We start from the raw sequence: 18,637 nt of genomic DNA on the forward strand, positions 1-18,637 counted from the left end.
GTGGCAAGAAGGGGAGTCTTTCGAGAGATAGAATTTATAAGCCAAGGAAACAGTGGGAAGAAAATTAATCTTGAAGAAATTCAAGAATCAAGTGGTGAAGGAACCTCATACACTAGCAATCAACTTGAAGAGGAAACTCCTGTTGAGACAGCTGACGAGTCTGTGCCCCCAAGGCATTCCACTAGGGTTAGGAACATGCCTGATTGCTATTATGGATTCCATATTGCTAAGGAAGGTGTTAAGTTTATCAATGATAGTACACTGGTAAATTTGGATGAACCTAAAAGTTTTAAGGAAGCCATGGTAGGCCCAGGGTCTGCTAAATGGAAGGAGGCCATGGACAGCGAGATATAGTCCATGTATGACAATAAAGTTTGGAACTTGGTTGACAATGTACCAGGTCGTAAGACAGTCGGTTGCAAATGGATCTTCAAGAAGAAGACCGACATGGATGGAAAGGTGCACACTTACAAAGCGCGACTGGTTGCAAAAGGTTTTATTTAAACTCAGGGTATTGATTATTATGAAACCTTCTCACCAGTAGCAAAGATTAAGTCCATTAGGATTATGCTGGTGATTGCTGCATTTCATGATTATGAAATATGGCAAATGGATGTCAAAACCGCTTTCCTTAATGGGAAGTTGGCTGAGGATGTTTACATGGTTTAGCCGGAGGGTTTTGTCAGTCCAGAATATCCTAATAGGGTGTGGAAGCTTGAGAGATCTATTTATGGATTGAAACAAGCATCTCGTAGCTAGAATCTTTGTTTTGATGAAAAGGTCAAAGAGTTTGGCTTCTCGAGAAGCGAAGATGACTCATGCGTGTATGTCAGAGCTAGTGGGAGTATAGTCATCTTTTTGGTACTGTATGTGGATGATATACTACTCATAGGAAATGACGTCCCAACTTTGCAGGAAGTGAACTCCTGGCTTGGGACGTACTTTTCTATGAAGGACCTTAGGGAGGCTGCCTATATCCTAAGGATAAGGTTATTAAGAGAAAGGAGTAAAAGACTAATTGGACTTAGTCAGAGTACTTACTTGGACAAAGTGTTGAAAAGGTTCAACATGCAGAATTCCAAGAAAGGAGATTTACCGATTCAAAGCAATGCCAAACTAAATAAGACTCAGAGTCCGAGTACAGAGGAAGAGATAGCTGAGATGAGTCAAGTACCGTATGCTTCCGTTGTTGGCTCAATCATGTATGTTATGACTTGTACTCGCCCTGATGTGGCTTTTTCTTTGAGCATGGTCAGTAGATATCAGGGGAATCCTGGCAAGGCTCATTAGACTGCGGTAAATAATATTCTCAAGTGCCTATGAAGGACTAAGGATTGGTTCCTTACCCTTGGTGTGAGTGATGACTTAAGGATAATGGGATATAGTGATGCTAGCTTTCAGACTGACAGGGATAACTTCCGCTCTTAGTTAGGTTGGGTCTTTACCCTAAATGGAGGGGCAATCACTTGGAAGAGTCCTAAACAGGAGACGGTAGTTGATTCGACTTGTGAATCAGAGTAAATAGCAGCAACTGAAGCAGCAAAGGAGGCGATATCGCTGAAGAACTTCATTGGAGTTCTTGGAGTTGTACCAACTATTAGGGAGCCTATGGATATTTTCTGCGACAACAATAGTGCGGTTGCCCTAGCCAAGGAACCAAAAGATCATGGAAGATCCCAACACATTGACAGAAAATATCACTTCATAAGACACAAGATAGAAGAAGGATTCCTCGTGGAAAAGAGGGTATCATCGGATGAGAACCCTGCGGATCCCCTTACAAAGGGTCTGACGAGGGTTGATAGGCTATACTTTTGTGGTTTAGGCTAGGCATTCTTTTGAATAGATCTTGGTAGGTTGATAGAGTATGGTGTAGTGGTCTATATTGGATAAGTTTGTGTCTGTGTGTGTGTGCAGTTATGCTTGTGTGTGCGGCCGACCATTCATGTGCGGCTGCACACCGATGTGCTGCTGTGGGTAGTATAAAAGGGTTGTGTCAGTGTGTCAGAAATCTATGGGTAAACAGTGACGTGTATGTGTGTGTTTCAAGGTGTACCTAACATTTATGAGTAATAGATGTGTTTTCTTATTCTACTCCTTCTACACTCTGATTGATTGATTGCAATTCAATGACTACTGATATGGATCCATAGATCAGGGACTTACAATTGGTATCAAAGCCAATGCAGTATCAATTTGAAGCATTTTAGAGTGTGCGGTTGAGAAATTTTGCCATTTTTAAAGTGAATTTATACTTTTTGATCAATAAACTGTTCCTAATCACTGGTTTTTAATAAGTTTGAAATCAAAAATCATTCAAAATCTGGCATTTTTGTGTGTGCGGTTGGAGTTTGAAGGTGTGCGGTTGAGAGTTTGAAGGAGTGCGGTTGAAGGTTTTTGAAGGTGTGCGGTTACTGTATGTGGCTAGGTGTGCGGTTAGAGTGTGTGGTCAGGTGTGCGGTTAGAGTGTGTGGCCAGGTGTGCGGTTGGAGTGTGCACTCAGGCGCGCGGTTGAAGTGTGTGGTTAGGTGTGCGGCCAGTATGTGTGCGGCCAATGTGTGTGCGATCACTGTGTGTTGTTGGTGTGTGCGGTTGTATTGTGCGCGGTTACATTCATCTCAATTAACAAAGTTTTGCTAGTTTCTAGAACATGGAATCTCAAAGCATGTCTGCTCATCATGATTTGGATGCTATTATGGGCACCACTACTTGAATTCGCCGATTGTTGTCAGTAGAAGGATTTCCTGAATGGAAATATTGAATTGAAAAATATATCAAGATGAAGGATTTTAAAATTTGGAGAAGTATTTTGAGAGGTACGATCCGTATTACAACAACATTGGAAGATGGCACCATAACTGACAAACAAGTTGAAAACTACACTGATGTTGATTTTGAAAGAGTCGAGGAACAAGAAAAGGCACTTGCTACACTTACTATGGCATTATCTCCGGAAATTGCTCAAGGATTCTGTGAGTATACATCAGCAAAGGCTATGTGGGAAGCATTGATAAAAGTCTATGAAGGCAATGAAGACATGAAACAAAGTCGCCAAGACATGTTGCGCTTGAAGTTCAATATGTTTAATTATGTCTTGGGAGAAACACTTGAAAATCAATTGCAAAGGTTTATCACGCTCACCATAGAAATGAGCTCCACTGGTGTGATGGTTACAAGATCGGAGATCAACAAAAAGATGCTAAATTCTCTACCAAAATCCTAGGATATGAATGTCTCAGTGATTAAAAAGACTAAAGACTTGAACCGATTGAGTTTGGCCGAAACAATGGTAATCATCAAGGATTGTGATGTTGATGATAAACAAAGAGAGATTAACCATGTCAATTCATACTCCACACCTAATCTTGGAATTCAAAACAACAACAACACTGCTTTCTCAAGCTTCACTACTTATTAAGCTCCTTAAGCTCATGTTCCTCAAGTTCAACCCTATGTAACTCATCAGCCCATATCATATGCTATACCTCAAATGCAACAAACTAAAGTCCCTCAATCTCAAACCTTAACTCATCATGTTGTTTCTAGTGTTGGTTCATCCATAGCTGCTTCAATTCCATCTCATGGAATTAGTACTCAAGCTTCATCGTCAAACGAAAAGGAAGACAATCTGGCTCTCGCCATAGGTTTAGTAAACTGCTACAATGCGTTTGTGGCCAGAGAAATCTGCCCACAACTCTCATTTGCTAACCTAGACCAGATCCATCCTGAGGATGTGGAAGAGATGGACATTACATGGCAAATGCCCATGGTGGTTTTCAGAGCAAAGCAGTTCTCCAAGAAAATAGGAAAGAACAATTGGAGTGTAAATTCTGACAAGAAAGTGGGAATCAATAAAGGAAAAATGTGATGTTACAGCTGTCATGAGCCTGGGCATTTTGCAAGGGAATGTCCAAAGCCAGATCGAAGAGAGAATTATGTTTGAACCATGGTACCGGTGACCTATGTTAACAAAGGATCGTCTTCAAGCAATCAAAATGCTAACTTGGCAATGGTGGCCCAATCATTTAGCTGGGAAGATCAAATTCAGGCCCTAAATATTTCAGGACCAGAAAATACACATCTTGATCAGAGTAAGGATGATGAGAGAGAAGAAACAGAGAAAGATCATGAAGAAGAGATGATGAATCTTCAATTTGCATTCATGGTGCAAACCACTCCAGAACCTTCCAAACCCGAGGTTTGTGAATTTGGTTGTTCTCAGTCTTGTATTAAAATTGTTAAATTCTTGCGAGACCAAATTGAAATTATCAAGAGAGAGAACGAGGACCTTAAATATGAGGGATACACACTTAGGAAAAATCAAAAGCCCTTAATGACTCAATTAGAAAATAAAACAAAGGACTTTAAGAAACTGCAAGAGGATTACAGCAACAAATGCGAGAACTATGACCATCTCAACAGAAAACTTGTTGTTGTAACTGCTGAACTTGACATATTGAAAAACCATTTTGAAAATGCTGAATTTAATTTCAAAAAATTCGATGGGTCAAGTGAAACTGTTGCAAAAATGATTGAAGGACAAATGCACTGGAAGGATATTACTCATGGCAATCAGATAGAAGTTGGACTAGGATTAGAGAGTGTCCCCCCTCCCTTTAATCATAACTACACTGCTATTCCCTTGTCTCAAGAAGAGATTGATAGAGAACCTTACATGGTTTATGGAAAGTCAACTTCTGAACAAGCAACACGATTTAATAATAAGATTTTGGATACTAACATTTCTACCTTAAGTGAAGATTGTTCGTATAAGGACTTCAAAATGGCAAACCTAGAACTTTTAATGGGACTAGAGGAGTCATGACACTAACTCAATGGATAGAGAAAACTGAAGTAGTCTTTGAAATATGCTCGTTCCTAACGGGAGCAAAGTGAAATTTGCTACCTGCACCCTTTATGACCGAGCTCTCACATGGTGGAATGGCGATGTAAACTCAGTAACTCTTATAGTGGCTAATTCAATGAACTGGGAAAATCTAAAATTGTTGATGATGCAAGAGTACTGCCCGAGGGGTGAAGTATAAAAACTCGAGCAAGGGATTTGCATCTTACCATGACAAGTACAGACATGGAAACTTACACCAATAGATTCAGTGATCTAGTGATCCCATTTCATGGAATGGTTGCTTTAGAGAGCAAGAAAATCGAAGGTTATATCTGGAGACTATCACCTCAGATTCAAGGGAGTGTGCTAGCCTCAAAACTTGTTACATTCGATAGTGCCAAACAACTGGCACAATCTCCAGTAGGTCATGGAGTGTGTCAAGGCTTCATGACTGCCATTCCAGAACAACCCAAAACAAACAAAAACAACAACAACAACAACAACAAGAAAAGTCAAGGAACAAAAGGAAGGGTCAATCTTCCCAAGAGCCTTCCAAGAAGCAACAGGTAGTGGCAGTTCATGCTGCTACTGTTCCGCCTGCTGTTCCTGTTACCCCTACTCTAGTAAAGCAGTATGCTGGAAATTTACCGAAGTGAAACAAGTGTAATATCCATCAAACGGGAAATTGCTACGAGATGCACTGTAAGAACGCAACACAAAGGGGCACACTGCCCGTTTATGTAGATCACTTGCGTAACCGATCACTCAAGTTACTGGCGTTGGATTAAGCCGGGGATGTTATGAGTGCGGTGAAACTGGACACTTCAAAAAGAACTATCCAAAGGCGAGGAATGTCAATGGTATGGGAAGAATACTGGCTATTGGTCACGACGAAGTTTTTGCAGACCCTACAGTGGTCATGGGTATGTTTCTTCTCAACATTTCATATGCATGCATTCTATTTGATAATGGTGTTGAGAAAAGCTTCGTGAGCCAGAAATTCGAACACCTACTAAAAAAAAATTTCCAATGACTAAAAGATACATTCACTATAGAAATTGCTAACGGGAAAACTGAGAGCACTAACAATATATACATAGGGTGTACCCTTACTCTAAATCATTTTTCCTTCCCAATCACCCTGATGCTGATATCCATAAAAAGTTTTGACGTCATCATTGGAATGGATTGGTTAAATCCAAATTGTGTTGACATACTATGTTATGAAAAAGCTATTCACCTTAACCTGTCATGTAACGAAACCCTTACCATTTACGATGACAAATTCAGCGTGAACCTACAAATCATTTCATGTATCAAGGCGCAAGATTATCTTTGCAAGGAGTACTGTGCTTTTCTAGCTCACATAGCAGACAAGAAACAAGAGGTGAAGGATTTTGAGAGCATTCCTAAAGTCTATAATATCCCCGACATTTTCCCTGATGATCTTCCAGGAGTTCCACCTGAAAGACAAGTCGAATTCAGAATCAACTTAAACCCTAGAGCTACCCCCGTAGCCAAATCACATCATCATCTTGCACCGGCAGAAATGCAGGAACTATCCAGCAAGCTAAAATAACTTCTTAGAAAAGGATTCATTGGACCAATCTTCTCACCTTAGGGAGCACCGGTCTTGTTCGTGAAGAAAAAGGATGAATCTTTCTATAAGTGCATAGACTATCACGAGCTAGACAAGGTGACCATTAAGAACCGGTACCTTCTACCACGGATAGAGAATTTGTTCGACCAACTTCAAGGAGCAAGATACTTTTCAAAGATTGACTGAAGATCCGGGTGTCACCAGTTACAAGGTTTAGAGGAAGATGTTCCCAAAATAGCCTTTCGAACTTGTTATGGTCACTACGAGTTTGTAGTGATGCCTTTCGGATTAACAAATGTTCGCAAAGTGTTCATGGACCTGATGAACTGGGTATATCGTCCATACTTGGAAAAATTCGTAATAGTCTTCATAGATGATATCCTTATCTACTCACGAAGTGAGCATGAGCATAGCCAACATCTCTGACATGTCTTGAAAATATTGAGAGCAGAGAAGCTATATACGAAGTTCTCAAACTGAGAATTTTGGATTAGGAAGGTAGATTTCCTAGGTCACATGGTCAGAGAAGAGGGAATATACATGGACCCATCCAAAATAAAGGCAATCGAGAAATGGTCAACACCCAAAACGTCTATAGAAATCCGCCAATTCTTAGGCCTTGTTGCTACTATCGCAGATTCATTAAGAATTTCTCCCGAGTTGCTAAGCCACTTATTTAGCTAGGGAGAGATACAAGAAACGTCATTCCAAACACTAAACTGATACCAGTGAAGTGCACCTATTTGTCTCTACCAGAAGGGACATAAGACTTTCTAGTATACTGTAATGCGTCTAATCAAGGGCTAGGTTGTATTCTTATGCAGCGAGGAAAGGTCATATCCTATGCCTCGAGACAGCTTAAGACACATGAGGTCAATTATACATATCACAACCTTCAACTCGGAGCAGTGATATTTGCTCTGAAGATCTGGAGACATTACTTGTATGGCATGAAATGTACAATATTCATGGGCCATAAAAGTCTTCAGCATATCTTCGACCAGAAAGAGCTGAACATGAGACAACGACGTTGGGTGGAGCTACTAAACGATTATGAATGCGAAATTCGTTATCATCCCGATAAAGCCAATGTAGTAGCTAATGCCCTTAGCAAAAAAGAATACTCGAGACATTGAGTAAAGTCGTTGAACGTGACTATCCATTCTGACCGAGATAGTAGATTCAACTCACGATTCTGGCAATCACTGTAGAAAAATCTGGGAACTAGGCTGGACATGAGTATAGCCTACTATCTCAAACAGATGGGAAAAGTGAGAGAAGGATTCAAACGTTAGAAGGCGTGCTTAGATCATGTGTGATAGACTTTGGGAAAGCATGGGACACCCATTTACCACTAGTTGAGTTCTTGTATAATAACAATTACCATACTATCATTTGGGTTGCTCCATTCGAAGCCCTCTATGGTCACAAGTGCAGATCACCTCTGTGTTGGGACGAAGTGGGTGACATGCAACTGGCTAGAGGTCAAATGCAAGACAACACTCTCGCTGGTCTAGAGATCATTAGAGAAACTACTGATAAGATAATACAAATAAGAGAACGAATTAAAGCTTCCAGAGACAGATAGAGAAGCTACGCAGACAAGAGAAGAAAACCCTTGGATTTCCAGGTTGGTGACCGCGTCATGTTGCAGGTCTCACCCTAGAAGGGCATGATACACTTCAGAAAGCATGGAAAACTAAATCCAAGGTACATCGTACCGTTCGAGATTCTTGCTAGAATCGGTCCAGTAGCTTACAAACTCAAACTACTTCAAGAACTCAGTAACATACACCCTACCTTCCATGTGTCTAACCTAAAGAAGTGCTTATCCGACGAGACTCTTGGTATCCAACTCGATGAAATTGAGATAAATGAAAGCCCGACTTCGTGGAAGAACACATAGGAATCGTAGATATGGAAGTCAAGAGAACATAGCAAAGCCGTATCTCGATAGTGATGGTTCGCTGGAATGCAAAGCGGGGACCTGAATTCACTTGGGAGCGGGAGGATCACATGAAACAAAAATACCCACATCTCTTTCCTTAGTCCTATTGTATCTCCATAGTCTTAAATTTCGGGATGAAATTCCCTTTAACGGGGGGATGATGTGACAACCTGTTATTTTCTATCTTGTAAAAGTCAACAAAGGTCAAACATATATATAATAAAAGTCAATTTTGTTTTGTTAATTTAATAAAGTTAAATTAATAATGTTGGTATGTATAGACTTCTGTAAAAAGTGTTGTAAGAATTTGAAGTAAAATCATCCAAAAACCAAGAAGTCTCGCAAACCTTCTAAGTCTCGGACCGAAAACAGTTCTTAACCAAGAACCTTCGCATCTAGACCCTTCTCCTCGCACCGCAAACCGTTTACAACCGTAAACCTCAGACTGCAAACCCTCGCCTCGGTTTATGTTCTCGGCCGAAAACCCACATGTGTATATATATATATATATATATATATATATATATATATATATATATATATATATATATAGTTTCCCGAAAATCTACCTCATTCTTACATGTTTCAACTGAAAACTTCACCCACTCATGTCAAGAACACTTCAACCAAAAACAATTTTGCTCTCAAGTGTTTTGCGAAAACCACTTAAATCTTCATAAGTTCGTACCGATTTCTTCAAGTATTCATCACTTCTTTAGAAAATCATGATTCACTCTCTTGATTTGCAACCGAAAACACCTAAATAACACTAGTTTTCACGAATAACACGAAGAACACCCACAAACTATTCTAAGGATTACTGTAAGTCTTCTTACAATAATTCAGTATTGTTTAACACTTTAAACACTACTAGATTATCTAATTTATACTTAATTTTATGTTAATATAAATTAGGATTCGGTTTTTATCACGATTTCTAACTTCAGGATTTAGCTCTACTACACCGTATCTTCAGCTGGAAACTCAGAAAAGGTGAGTATATACCCCTACGTTTTTACTATTTTTCACGGTTTCAGGGGGGCGGGGGCGGGGGGATACAAGTCTAACACAAGAATATTGTGTTTACAAATAAATGATTTCTAAATGTTTCTAAAACGACTTTAACTTACTGAAACAATTGTAAATATTGTTAATCTCTTTTAAATGTTTTATAAACTCTTTTTAACTTAAATTTTACCAAAATCATATATATATATATATATATATATATATATATATATATATATATATATATATATATATAGTTTAAAGGGCTTAGGACTAATAATTCGCTTTATTTCCTTTTCCTTGTTTGGATGTGGGGTTAGTTATTTGTCTGAATGTCGTTTCAATTTTAATTATATATATATATATATATATATATATATATATATATATATATATATATATATATATATATATATATAGAGAGAGAGAGAGAGAGAGAGAGAGAAGTTACTTCAATCAGATTTATTACCCATTGTAAAATGCCGAGCAAAGGGATACATTCATGAAAAATTCATATCAAACAAAACATACATATAAATTATAATAGATATAATTTATGGAACTTTCTTCACTAGTCAGTTATACAAAGTTTAACAATATACTCTCGTATAGATAAATGATTTCTAAATGTTTCTAAAATGACTTTAACTTACTGAAACAATTGTAAATATTGTTAATCTCTTTTAAATGTTTTATAAACTCTTTTTAACTTAAATTTTACCAATATATATATATATATATATATATATATATATATATATATATATATATATATATATATATATATATATATATAGTTTAAAGGGCTTAGGACTAATAATTCGCTTTATTTCCTTTTCTTTGTTTGGATGTGGGGTTAGTTATTTGTCTGAATGTCGTTTCAATTTTAATATATATATATATATATATATATATATATATATATATATATATATATATATATATATAGAAGTTACTTCAATATTCATATATATATATATATATATATATATATATGTATATATATATATATATATATATAAATAAATGAATGTCGTTTCAATTTTAATTATATATATATATATATATATATATATATATATATATATATATAAATGAATATAGAAGTTACTTCAATCAGATTTATTACCCTTTGTAAAATGCCGAGCAAAGGGATACATTCATGAAAAATTCATATCAAACAAAACATACATATAAATTATAGTAGATATAATTTATGGAACTTTCATACTATTTTCACTAGTCAGTTATACAAAGTTTAACAATATACTCTCGTACAGATATTTTACATTCAAGTATACTAAAAAAGGATCATACTACCAGTTCATTTATTTTAGAATGACTTTTCATCATTATTACACACGTAATCGTCAAAATGGTTTTTGTGAGACAAAGGTCACTCGGTTAATTATTTAAGCAATACTATTAAAAACCTAATATTTATAACGAGAATCTCCCAATAGAGAGCGAGACAAATGTGTATAGATCTATACGGGATTGGCAATCCCGCACTTAGACTGTTTGCTACAGTTAGGTTGGTATTCCTATGAGTGACAAATGTCGTTACAGTTTTAATGCCCGTAAAAGCATTGTATCAAGGTTACTAGTCTTAGTATGGTTATAATAACTCACAAAAAGATATAAACAATACGATTAGTGTATGAATAAATAAACCAAAGAGTACAAATACAACGTACGAGTTTTACAATAATACGATTTAAAGTATAATACTACAACATACAATTACAGCTGGTAGAACCAGGCACAATCATAATTACATGGTTTTCAAAGAATACAACTACAGCATACTAGTTACAACTAAGAGAAACATAAACGATACAGAAAACATTCCTTTTTATAGTTTTATTGTGAACTAAAACTATTTTACTCTATTTTATAGTACAACAACTACACATAATGGTTTTATGGTATTAAAACTATTTTTCAGATATATTAGAAAATATTGGATTTTCTGGAACAATAAATATGATTACCATTTCAAGAAACAATCAACAAGCTTCTAAACATAAATACTTATGAACTCACCAACTTAAATGTTGATACTCTCTTTTCAAAATACTTGTATTGTTAGGGAACCAATAGACAGGTACATTGCCAGGATTTTTTAGAAGACGAAGCAGTATAGAGTCATTTCTTCTATCTTTTGCTATATATAACTTTTGATGTCATATATTCAATGACTTGATCACTTATGTAAAGCTTATACATTATTAATACAATGGTTGTACTTTGATTACTATGATGCTTGTGTTGTGATACTTAACATGAAGTCATCCACCCCCGGACATTTCCGCCGCTCCAGTTTGGGGGTGTGACAACTACTAAGCACAGGAAAGGCATAGAGTAAGAAGGATCAAGAAGAAGAAGGACTCATCCCGATGACCTAGGAGCCGCAAGGCCCTATCCAATGGTCCTAGCTTTGAAGGAATCAGGAGAACGGGCTATGTGATCAAACTCCCACATGATAATCACACCCTAACTAGCCAGTACAAGACCTAGAAGTTGAATAACATCAGCTATCCAACCGTCGAGACCTAGCTAAATGATGTAGGTGTCTCGAAGACAATAAATAAAATATATATGGAATGAAAATTTAAAACGAACAAGTATCAATATACATTCGTAAAAACGGAAAACAAAAATGGACTGATCATCCGTGTCGCATAACATCATGGAGGAAAACACAATTGCAAGCCTCAAGGGCTCATAATTTCCCCTAACAAACATGTCAACAAGGTCAGTAGACCTCAACGCCTGATCATGACACATAAGAGGCTTTAAAGGATCATAACCTTTCCATCGAAACATATAAACTCCTAGACTTCGAGGTGATGATCTCGATGTTGTTTAGATGACAAGGGCCAGAGTCCAAATCTCCATGGCTCACGGCATAGAAAAACGTCGCAAAACAAAGACCTTTAGCTAAATAAAAGGACGTTCCAACGAAGCAGGCCAACTAGGGCCCACACCTAAAAGCCAGCCAAAGCCTCACACTACGAGTCTTGGCCAAAGGACGAACGACAGGCTCAGATGCTTTGGTTCATCAAAGAAAAAAAATTATAAACATCCCCAAAAGGGTGACACTAACCTCTGGGAAGAATTCAAGCCAAAGATGGCCAACATAAACCATCAAGCACAAGGACAACACAAAACAATAGCGTAACAGACCAAAAGAAGGGGAATTTAACATACACATAATAAATTCTCTACATGGAGAACCCCTTGGGATTTGCACAAACACCATGCAGGGCCAAAGAAAAGCAGGGAAAAATTGTTTAAGTACCAAACAAACATAAACATTGTCTTGAATTATTCAAAGAAGATATAAAAGCAATCACTTACTAGGGGAAGAACCAACATGGGAAGAGCCACCTTCAACCTGACTATCCTCGGCTTCAGAGTTATCACACAACTGGAGAAGGTCTACCATGTCAAGCTCGCCCATGCGGAGGTAAGAGGCAAAGTTTATTTCCATAAACGCTTTCACAACAGTGTGCATCGCCTGAGTATGCTCCGTGGTAGAAATTGCCTCCACATGGGCAAACTTCCCAGTAATGACTTGTTCCCGGACCTCATGCTAGTTATTCTCCACATTAGCGACCATGCACGCCATCTTCATCCGCTTCACTCCCATCGCAAACTCAGAACTTTCAACCACCTTGTCCACCACATGAATAATTCCTTTCTGACGCAGCCACCCTAGATCATCTTCCACGCTCTTCCTCCTCACCACCTATTCCCCCAACCTCCTGTTAGCATGATCCACCTGGTCCTCAAACACTTTCTTCTTTTCCACCAACACCTTGATACGCTGGGAGAAATGTTTCATTTACCCGTCCAAAGCAACAACGTTGTCCTTTGAAGATGTCTTCTTCCCCGCCAGGAGATCATAGTGCTCCTCAAACAAAATCTTCTCCCTTTTTAACACCAGCAACTTGGCTCTCAAATCGTCTCGCTCAACCCTGATCTGAACGAGCTCGCCAGAAGTGGAATCGCCTTGACGAAGGCGTGATGCAGTCGCAACCATATATGAACCAACCTGGGCAGCCGCATATAAGATATTGTTAGAAAGATGAGCATTCAAGAGAAGCTCTAAGGCCTCGATGGTGGCGTGGGGAAAAGCATGACAACCCCAATCATATGCCACCATATATTGGGAAAGGTGAGACCTGGGTTGTCTTTCTCGATGTAGAACTGGGCCATAATCCCTTGGGTCCTCTAGGTAGCGCTCATCCCAACCACAACAAGCATGTGGTCCTCCCAATCCTCACTGTTAATGCAGATGGTTTTCAGCGCCTGTACCATGGTGGCACTGGCACCCCACAATTCAGGAGCCCGATCAGAGAAAGTGGTCAAGTGAGGATAACCAAAACCGAAAAAATTATGGTTCACCCAAAGCCACCGATCCTTCTAGTTCTTCTTCGGAGCTTTCTAATTGATGATAAAGGCATAAACACTCCTCCTCTGGGAAAAAGTATGGGCACCGAACTAAGTGGAGGAATTGAAGAAAGCCTTGAAAGCCTAGAAATGTGTCAAAACTCCGAGGGCCCGACAAGTAAGTTCGAAGCTGGCGATCTTGTTGATGGCTTTTAGAGTCAGGTCGTCCATACAGAGTCCACATTGACGTATAATCTTGTCAAAGAAATCTGTCGTCGGCAACCTCAGCCCCGCCTCAAAGATCGGAATGGGAATTCCAATCTTCCTCTCCTTCGAACAAGAAATGATGGACCCCTTTCAACTGTATTCTATGCCATGCTCGAGAAGAAACCCAAACCGCTCTTGCAGACTCGAAAACTCACTTGGGGAAGGAGCGATTCTAGTGTTAGAAGAAGCCATTGCTTGACAAGAAAGAAAGAGAAGAAGGAAATGAAAAGAGGAAGTGGTAGACACGAGGGAAACATAGAAAAAGGGAACGGACTCAAATAAGGAAGTTTTAAATGCAAGTGGGAGCCCAAGCTGTTATGATGATGAAAACAATTTGCACAGACACCTCTGTCACATCAATTGCTGCCAGAAAACCGTCCCCTCCGAACGCGTGTCCAGATCTAAGCTAGAACTACTTAGCTACCCTAAGCAAATGTTGACGTCTACTAGCCTAGGGGAATTGTTGACGTATCCACCGGGAATCTGTCAAAGATAATGGAACTGCTAGTTCGACAGACGAATCGGCCAATGAGAAATGCGTGACTAACGTCGGGCCTACGCCCTCACCTTCGAGACCTCGTATCTGTTCCTTGGTGCCCAAGCGCCAAGGCTAACGTTGAAGACGAAACAATACCAAGAGTTCCCAGAGCGACATGTGTAATGCTTTGGACACCACTTCTGGCAGAATTTGTGTTAATAGTGAACAACCACCCATGGAACATGATCCTCCAATCAAAAGCCATTAGTCCCTGCCAAACTTGAATAGGTAGAAGATACTGTCGAGGATCTATTCCCCCTAACCACAGGTATAAAAGGCACCCTTCTCCCCCAAGAGAAGGGGCTAAAATCTAAAACCCTTTAACACTTTATGTACTCTTTAAACCCACTCTCTCTTAGACTCTTATTGACTTGATTATCGAAGCCTCTTTCTGGGACAACCTCCCAGATGATGACGGTCGTTCCTATTTTCTTTGTTGTGATTCTCAGGCTCTTCATTTCCACCCCTCGGAAAGATGGAGTTAAGTTGGCGACATGTCACAACATATATATATATATATATATATATATATATATATATATATATATATATATATATATATATATATATAATTTACTTACATTGTCTCCATTATACCCATCTCAGCCACCTTACTATGCCCTAACGCCACCACCATTAACACAATCCATCGTCATAACCGTCCATCATCTTCAGTTTCAGGAAATCAAAAATAATGTTAGACTTCATAATCCATTTCCACACACCTACACACTAACTTTTGAACAAAATGGTCTTTAGACCCATGAATTTATAACCATGTTCATCATCTGAAAAAATAACACACAAAACACAATAAAAAAGTAAAACTCACACATTAGAGTTAGATCACACACATATTCAGAAACAAAGCACATACACACACATACATAGTAGTTAAAACATAAATCAGAAAATTAGATATTCAAACACATTGGAAAAATAGCACCAACCTAAAAATTAAATACATACAGGGAGAGTGTGGACTAAGGGAATAGGGTTACCATCTTCGATGACCTTCTTTCTCGTGAGGTTTGCTACCATTAGTTGTAGTTTTTCTCTATGTCTCCATCGGTTCTTGAAGAAACAGGCGGATTACAACTTTCCGACAACACCGTTATCTGGAGATGATCGTAACGACGTGACAGTGGAGAAAGGAGGTCACTAGTGATGTTTAATGAAATGATGGAGACGAAAGAGGTCTTTATGGTGGTTTTGGGGGTTGATTCTGATGGAGGGGCAACAAAGGATCCCGACTCCTTCTTCATGAGAATCAACAACGGTGGTTCTTCCTTTCAACCTTACAAAACAACCAATGATAACATCTAGTCGGTGCCTCTGAGAAAACTAAATCTAGGGCTTAACCCTACATGGTTACATCACTTATCTATATAGAAACACAGGGAATATAGAATGCTGGAGTTGATAGTGAAGAGCGGCAGTGGTGACCGGAGATAGCAAAGAGCGTTGATCGGTGGGTGGTTCTTTACCAGAGTTTGGAGACTTGGTGAACATCTTGATCTTTAAGAAGGAATGGTTTTAACAAATGAGGGGCCGTTTATTAATTAATTTAAATTAAAATATAATAAATAAAAATCAATAAAATATTTAGGCAGGGCCAAAATAGTAATTTTAAATCAAATTTGTAACAAAACGAAACCATGGGAACCAACCATGCAAAATTTAAAACAACAAGGACCATTAGTGTAATGCTTTCTAAAGATATCCTTAATGTGTCATAGGGACTATTTATGAAAATTTATTCAACTTTTTAAATATAAAATTTAAAAAGGAAAATTTGAATTTGTGAGAGCCACATTTGAACCACTTGAACCACCACGTCAAAATTACTTTGGTTACCTAACAACCATATATGGGTGCCACCATAAGGTCCCAATTTGGTACTATTGGGTGCAACTTTCATAAATTCATGATAAAAACAGCATTGGTATTATTTTGATTTAACGTTCCTTTCCTCTGATTGGTAATCTTTTGGTTATAAAAACCCTTCAGGTAAAAACGAGTCATAAACCAAACCACTCAATTCAAACAAACCCTACAACCGCTATGTCGACTCTTCTCGAGAGCTGCCGTGTATCTCCGCCGCCTACAACCGTCAAAGAGAGGTCTCTCCCGCTTACTTTCTTCGACATGATATGGCTAATCTTCTTCCCCATCCACCAGGTTTTCTTTTACGAGTTCCCTCACTCTAGAGAACATTTCTTGGAAACCATTGTTCCAAACCTTAAATACTCATTATCCACCACTCTTCAGCACTTCCTCCCATTCGCAGGAAACTTAATCGTGTTTCTTAATCCATGTGTTGAAAAAGAAGCTAAAAAACCCAAAATTCGTTACATAGAGGGCGACTCTGTTGCTGTTAGTTTTGCCGAGTGTAATCTTGATTTCCACGATCTTACAGGGAACCATCCTCATAACTGTGACATGTTTTATCAACTCGTACCTAGTTTAGGACGTGTGACGAAAACATCCGACTATGTTTCAATCCCACTTTTTTGTGTACAAGTTACACTTTTTCCCAACGCAGGTATCTCGATTGGTTTCTCTAATCACCACTCTCTTTGTGACGCTAGCACAAGGTCTAATTTCCTAAAGGCGTGGACATCGATAGCTAGACATGGTACAGATGAGTTATACTTAGCTAGTGGATCTTTACCTTTGTATGATAGAGTTATCGAATACCCAAGCTCCTTAGATAAAATATACATGAGTCAACCGGGGCTTGAAGTTATTGATACTGAATACCAGCCTCATCAACTTGTTAGCCAAAAAGATAAAGTTCGAGCCACCATTGTCTTGACACAAGCTCACATCAATCGCTTAAAGAAAAGCTTATCAACTCAACTACCAACACTTGAATACGTATCATCTTTTTCGGTGGCATGTGCTTTTGTATGGAGTTGCTTAGCGAAATCACGTGTTGATGATATGGGTGAGAAGAAAAGCGAGGATGATCTAGAAAGGCTTTTATGTGCTGTCGATTGGAGGTCACGTATGGACCCACCGGTTCCTCAAACTTACTTCGGTAATTGTGTGGGACCATGTTTTACATCAACAACAAGCACACTGATAAAGAGCGAGAGAGGGTTTTATATTGCTGCTGAATTACTTGGAAAGGGTTTAAGTGAAACGATAAAGAATAAGGATGGAATGTTAAAAGATGCGGAGACATGGATTGAAAGAGCATTCGATCCGGTGCAAACAACTGGGGTGTCGGGAACACCAAAGACAAAGATTTACGATGTGGATTTTGGATGGGGGAAGCCGAAAAAACATGAGACCATATCGATAGATTACAATAGTTCGATTTCTGTTAATGCTTCTAAAGATTCGTTGGTTGATATTGAAATTGGTTTGTCTCTTCCTGCTAAACAGATGGATGCGTTTCTTTCCATATCTAAGGACGCTTTAGAGAGCTCGTTTTTTTGAGCAGGAATGTTGGGTAATCTTTATGGGTTTGAATAGGTAATTTGGGTCCAATGTGTAGACCCGATTCTGTGGAAAATAAGAGGCTTACGGCTTCAGTTTAGCAAGGACTACGTTGTTAGGTAGTTTTAGCATTTTCTTAGGATAAAATAGGGTGTATTTTCTATTTTCTAGAGTATGAGTAATACACAGAAAATTGTCCCAACTTGAGGTATTTTGTTTTTGCTTTTATTGTGTACTAGATGTGAGCCCGTGTTTTACACGGGTGTATTAAAAAAAAGTTGAATATAAAATAATAAGAATCAAGTTTTTCAATATATCTACCCTAATAAATGAAAACTAATTTCTTTGTTTATAATTGGATTTCATAACATTTTTTGTTTTGAAAAAGTTATTGTATAAGTGAAAATTATGATAGGTAAACATTTAATTATGGAAGAATTGATTATTGCATAATTTGTAGCTGTACGGTTTTTTTGGTATGGTTATTGAAATTTAATTTAATTATTCTACATAACATAAATAAACTCGCATAAAATATGGAATTTACTTTTAAATTTAAGAAAATTGAAAACACAAGAAAATGCC

General features: G+C 38.2%; 2 protein-coding genes and 1 pseudogene across 2 annotated transcripts; all 3 read left to right on the forward strand.

The window, feature by feature from the left end:
* Positions 1–2,779: 2,779 nt before the first annotated feature.
* Positions 2,780–3,223, forward strand: LOC145010387 (uncharacterized). Its single transcript, XM_078968935.1, has one exon. It carries the CDS (start codon positions 2,780–2,782, stop codon positions 3,221–3,223), a length of 444 nt encoding a protein of 147 aa, XP_078825061.1.
* Positions 3,224–5,089: 1,866 nt separating this feature from the next.
* Positions 5,090–6,425, forward strand: LOC145010388 (uncharacterized). Its single transcript, XM_078968937.1, has 2 exons — positions 5,090–5,171; positions 6,079–6,425. The coding sequence occupies exons 1-2, from the start codon at positions 5,090–5,092 to the stop codon at positions 6,423–6,425; spliced, it is 429 nt and encodes a 142-aa protein (XP_078825063.1).
* Positions 6,426–16,585: 10,160 nt separating this feature from the next.
* On the forward strand, positions 16,586–18,296 carry LOC145008293 (malonyl-coenzyme A:anthocyanin 3-O-glucoside-6''-O-malonyltransferase pseudogene; annotated as a pseudogene).
* Positions 18,297–18,637: the final 341 nt, after the last annotated feature.

Source organism: Lactuca saligna, chromosome 8 (genome assembly GCF_052625555.1).
Source record: "Lactuca saligna cultivar CGN05327 chromosome 8, ASM5262555v1, whole genome shotgun sequence".
Taxonomy (NCBI): domain Eukaryota; kingdom Viridiplantae; phylum Streptophyta; class Magnoliopsida; order Asterales; family Asteraceae; genus Lactuca; species Lactuca saligna.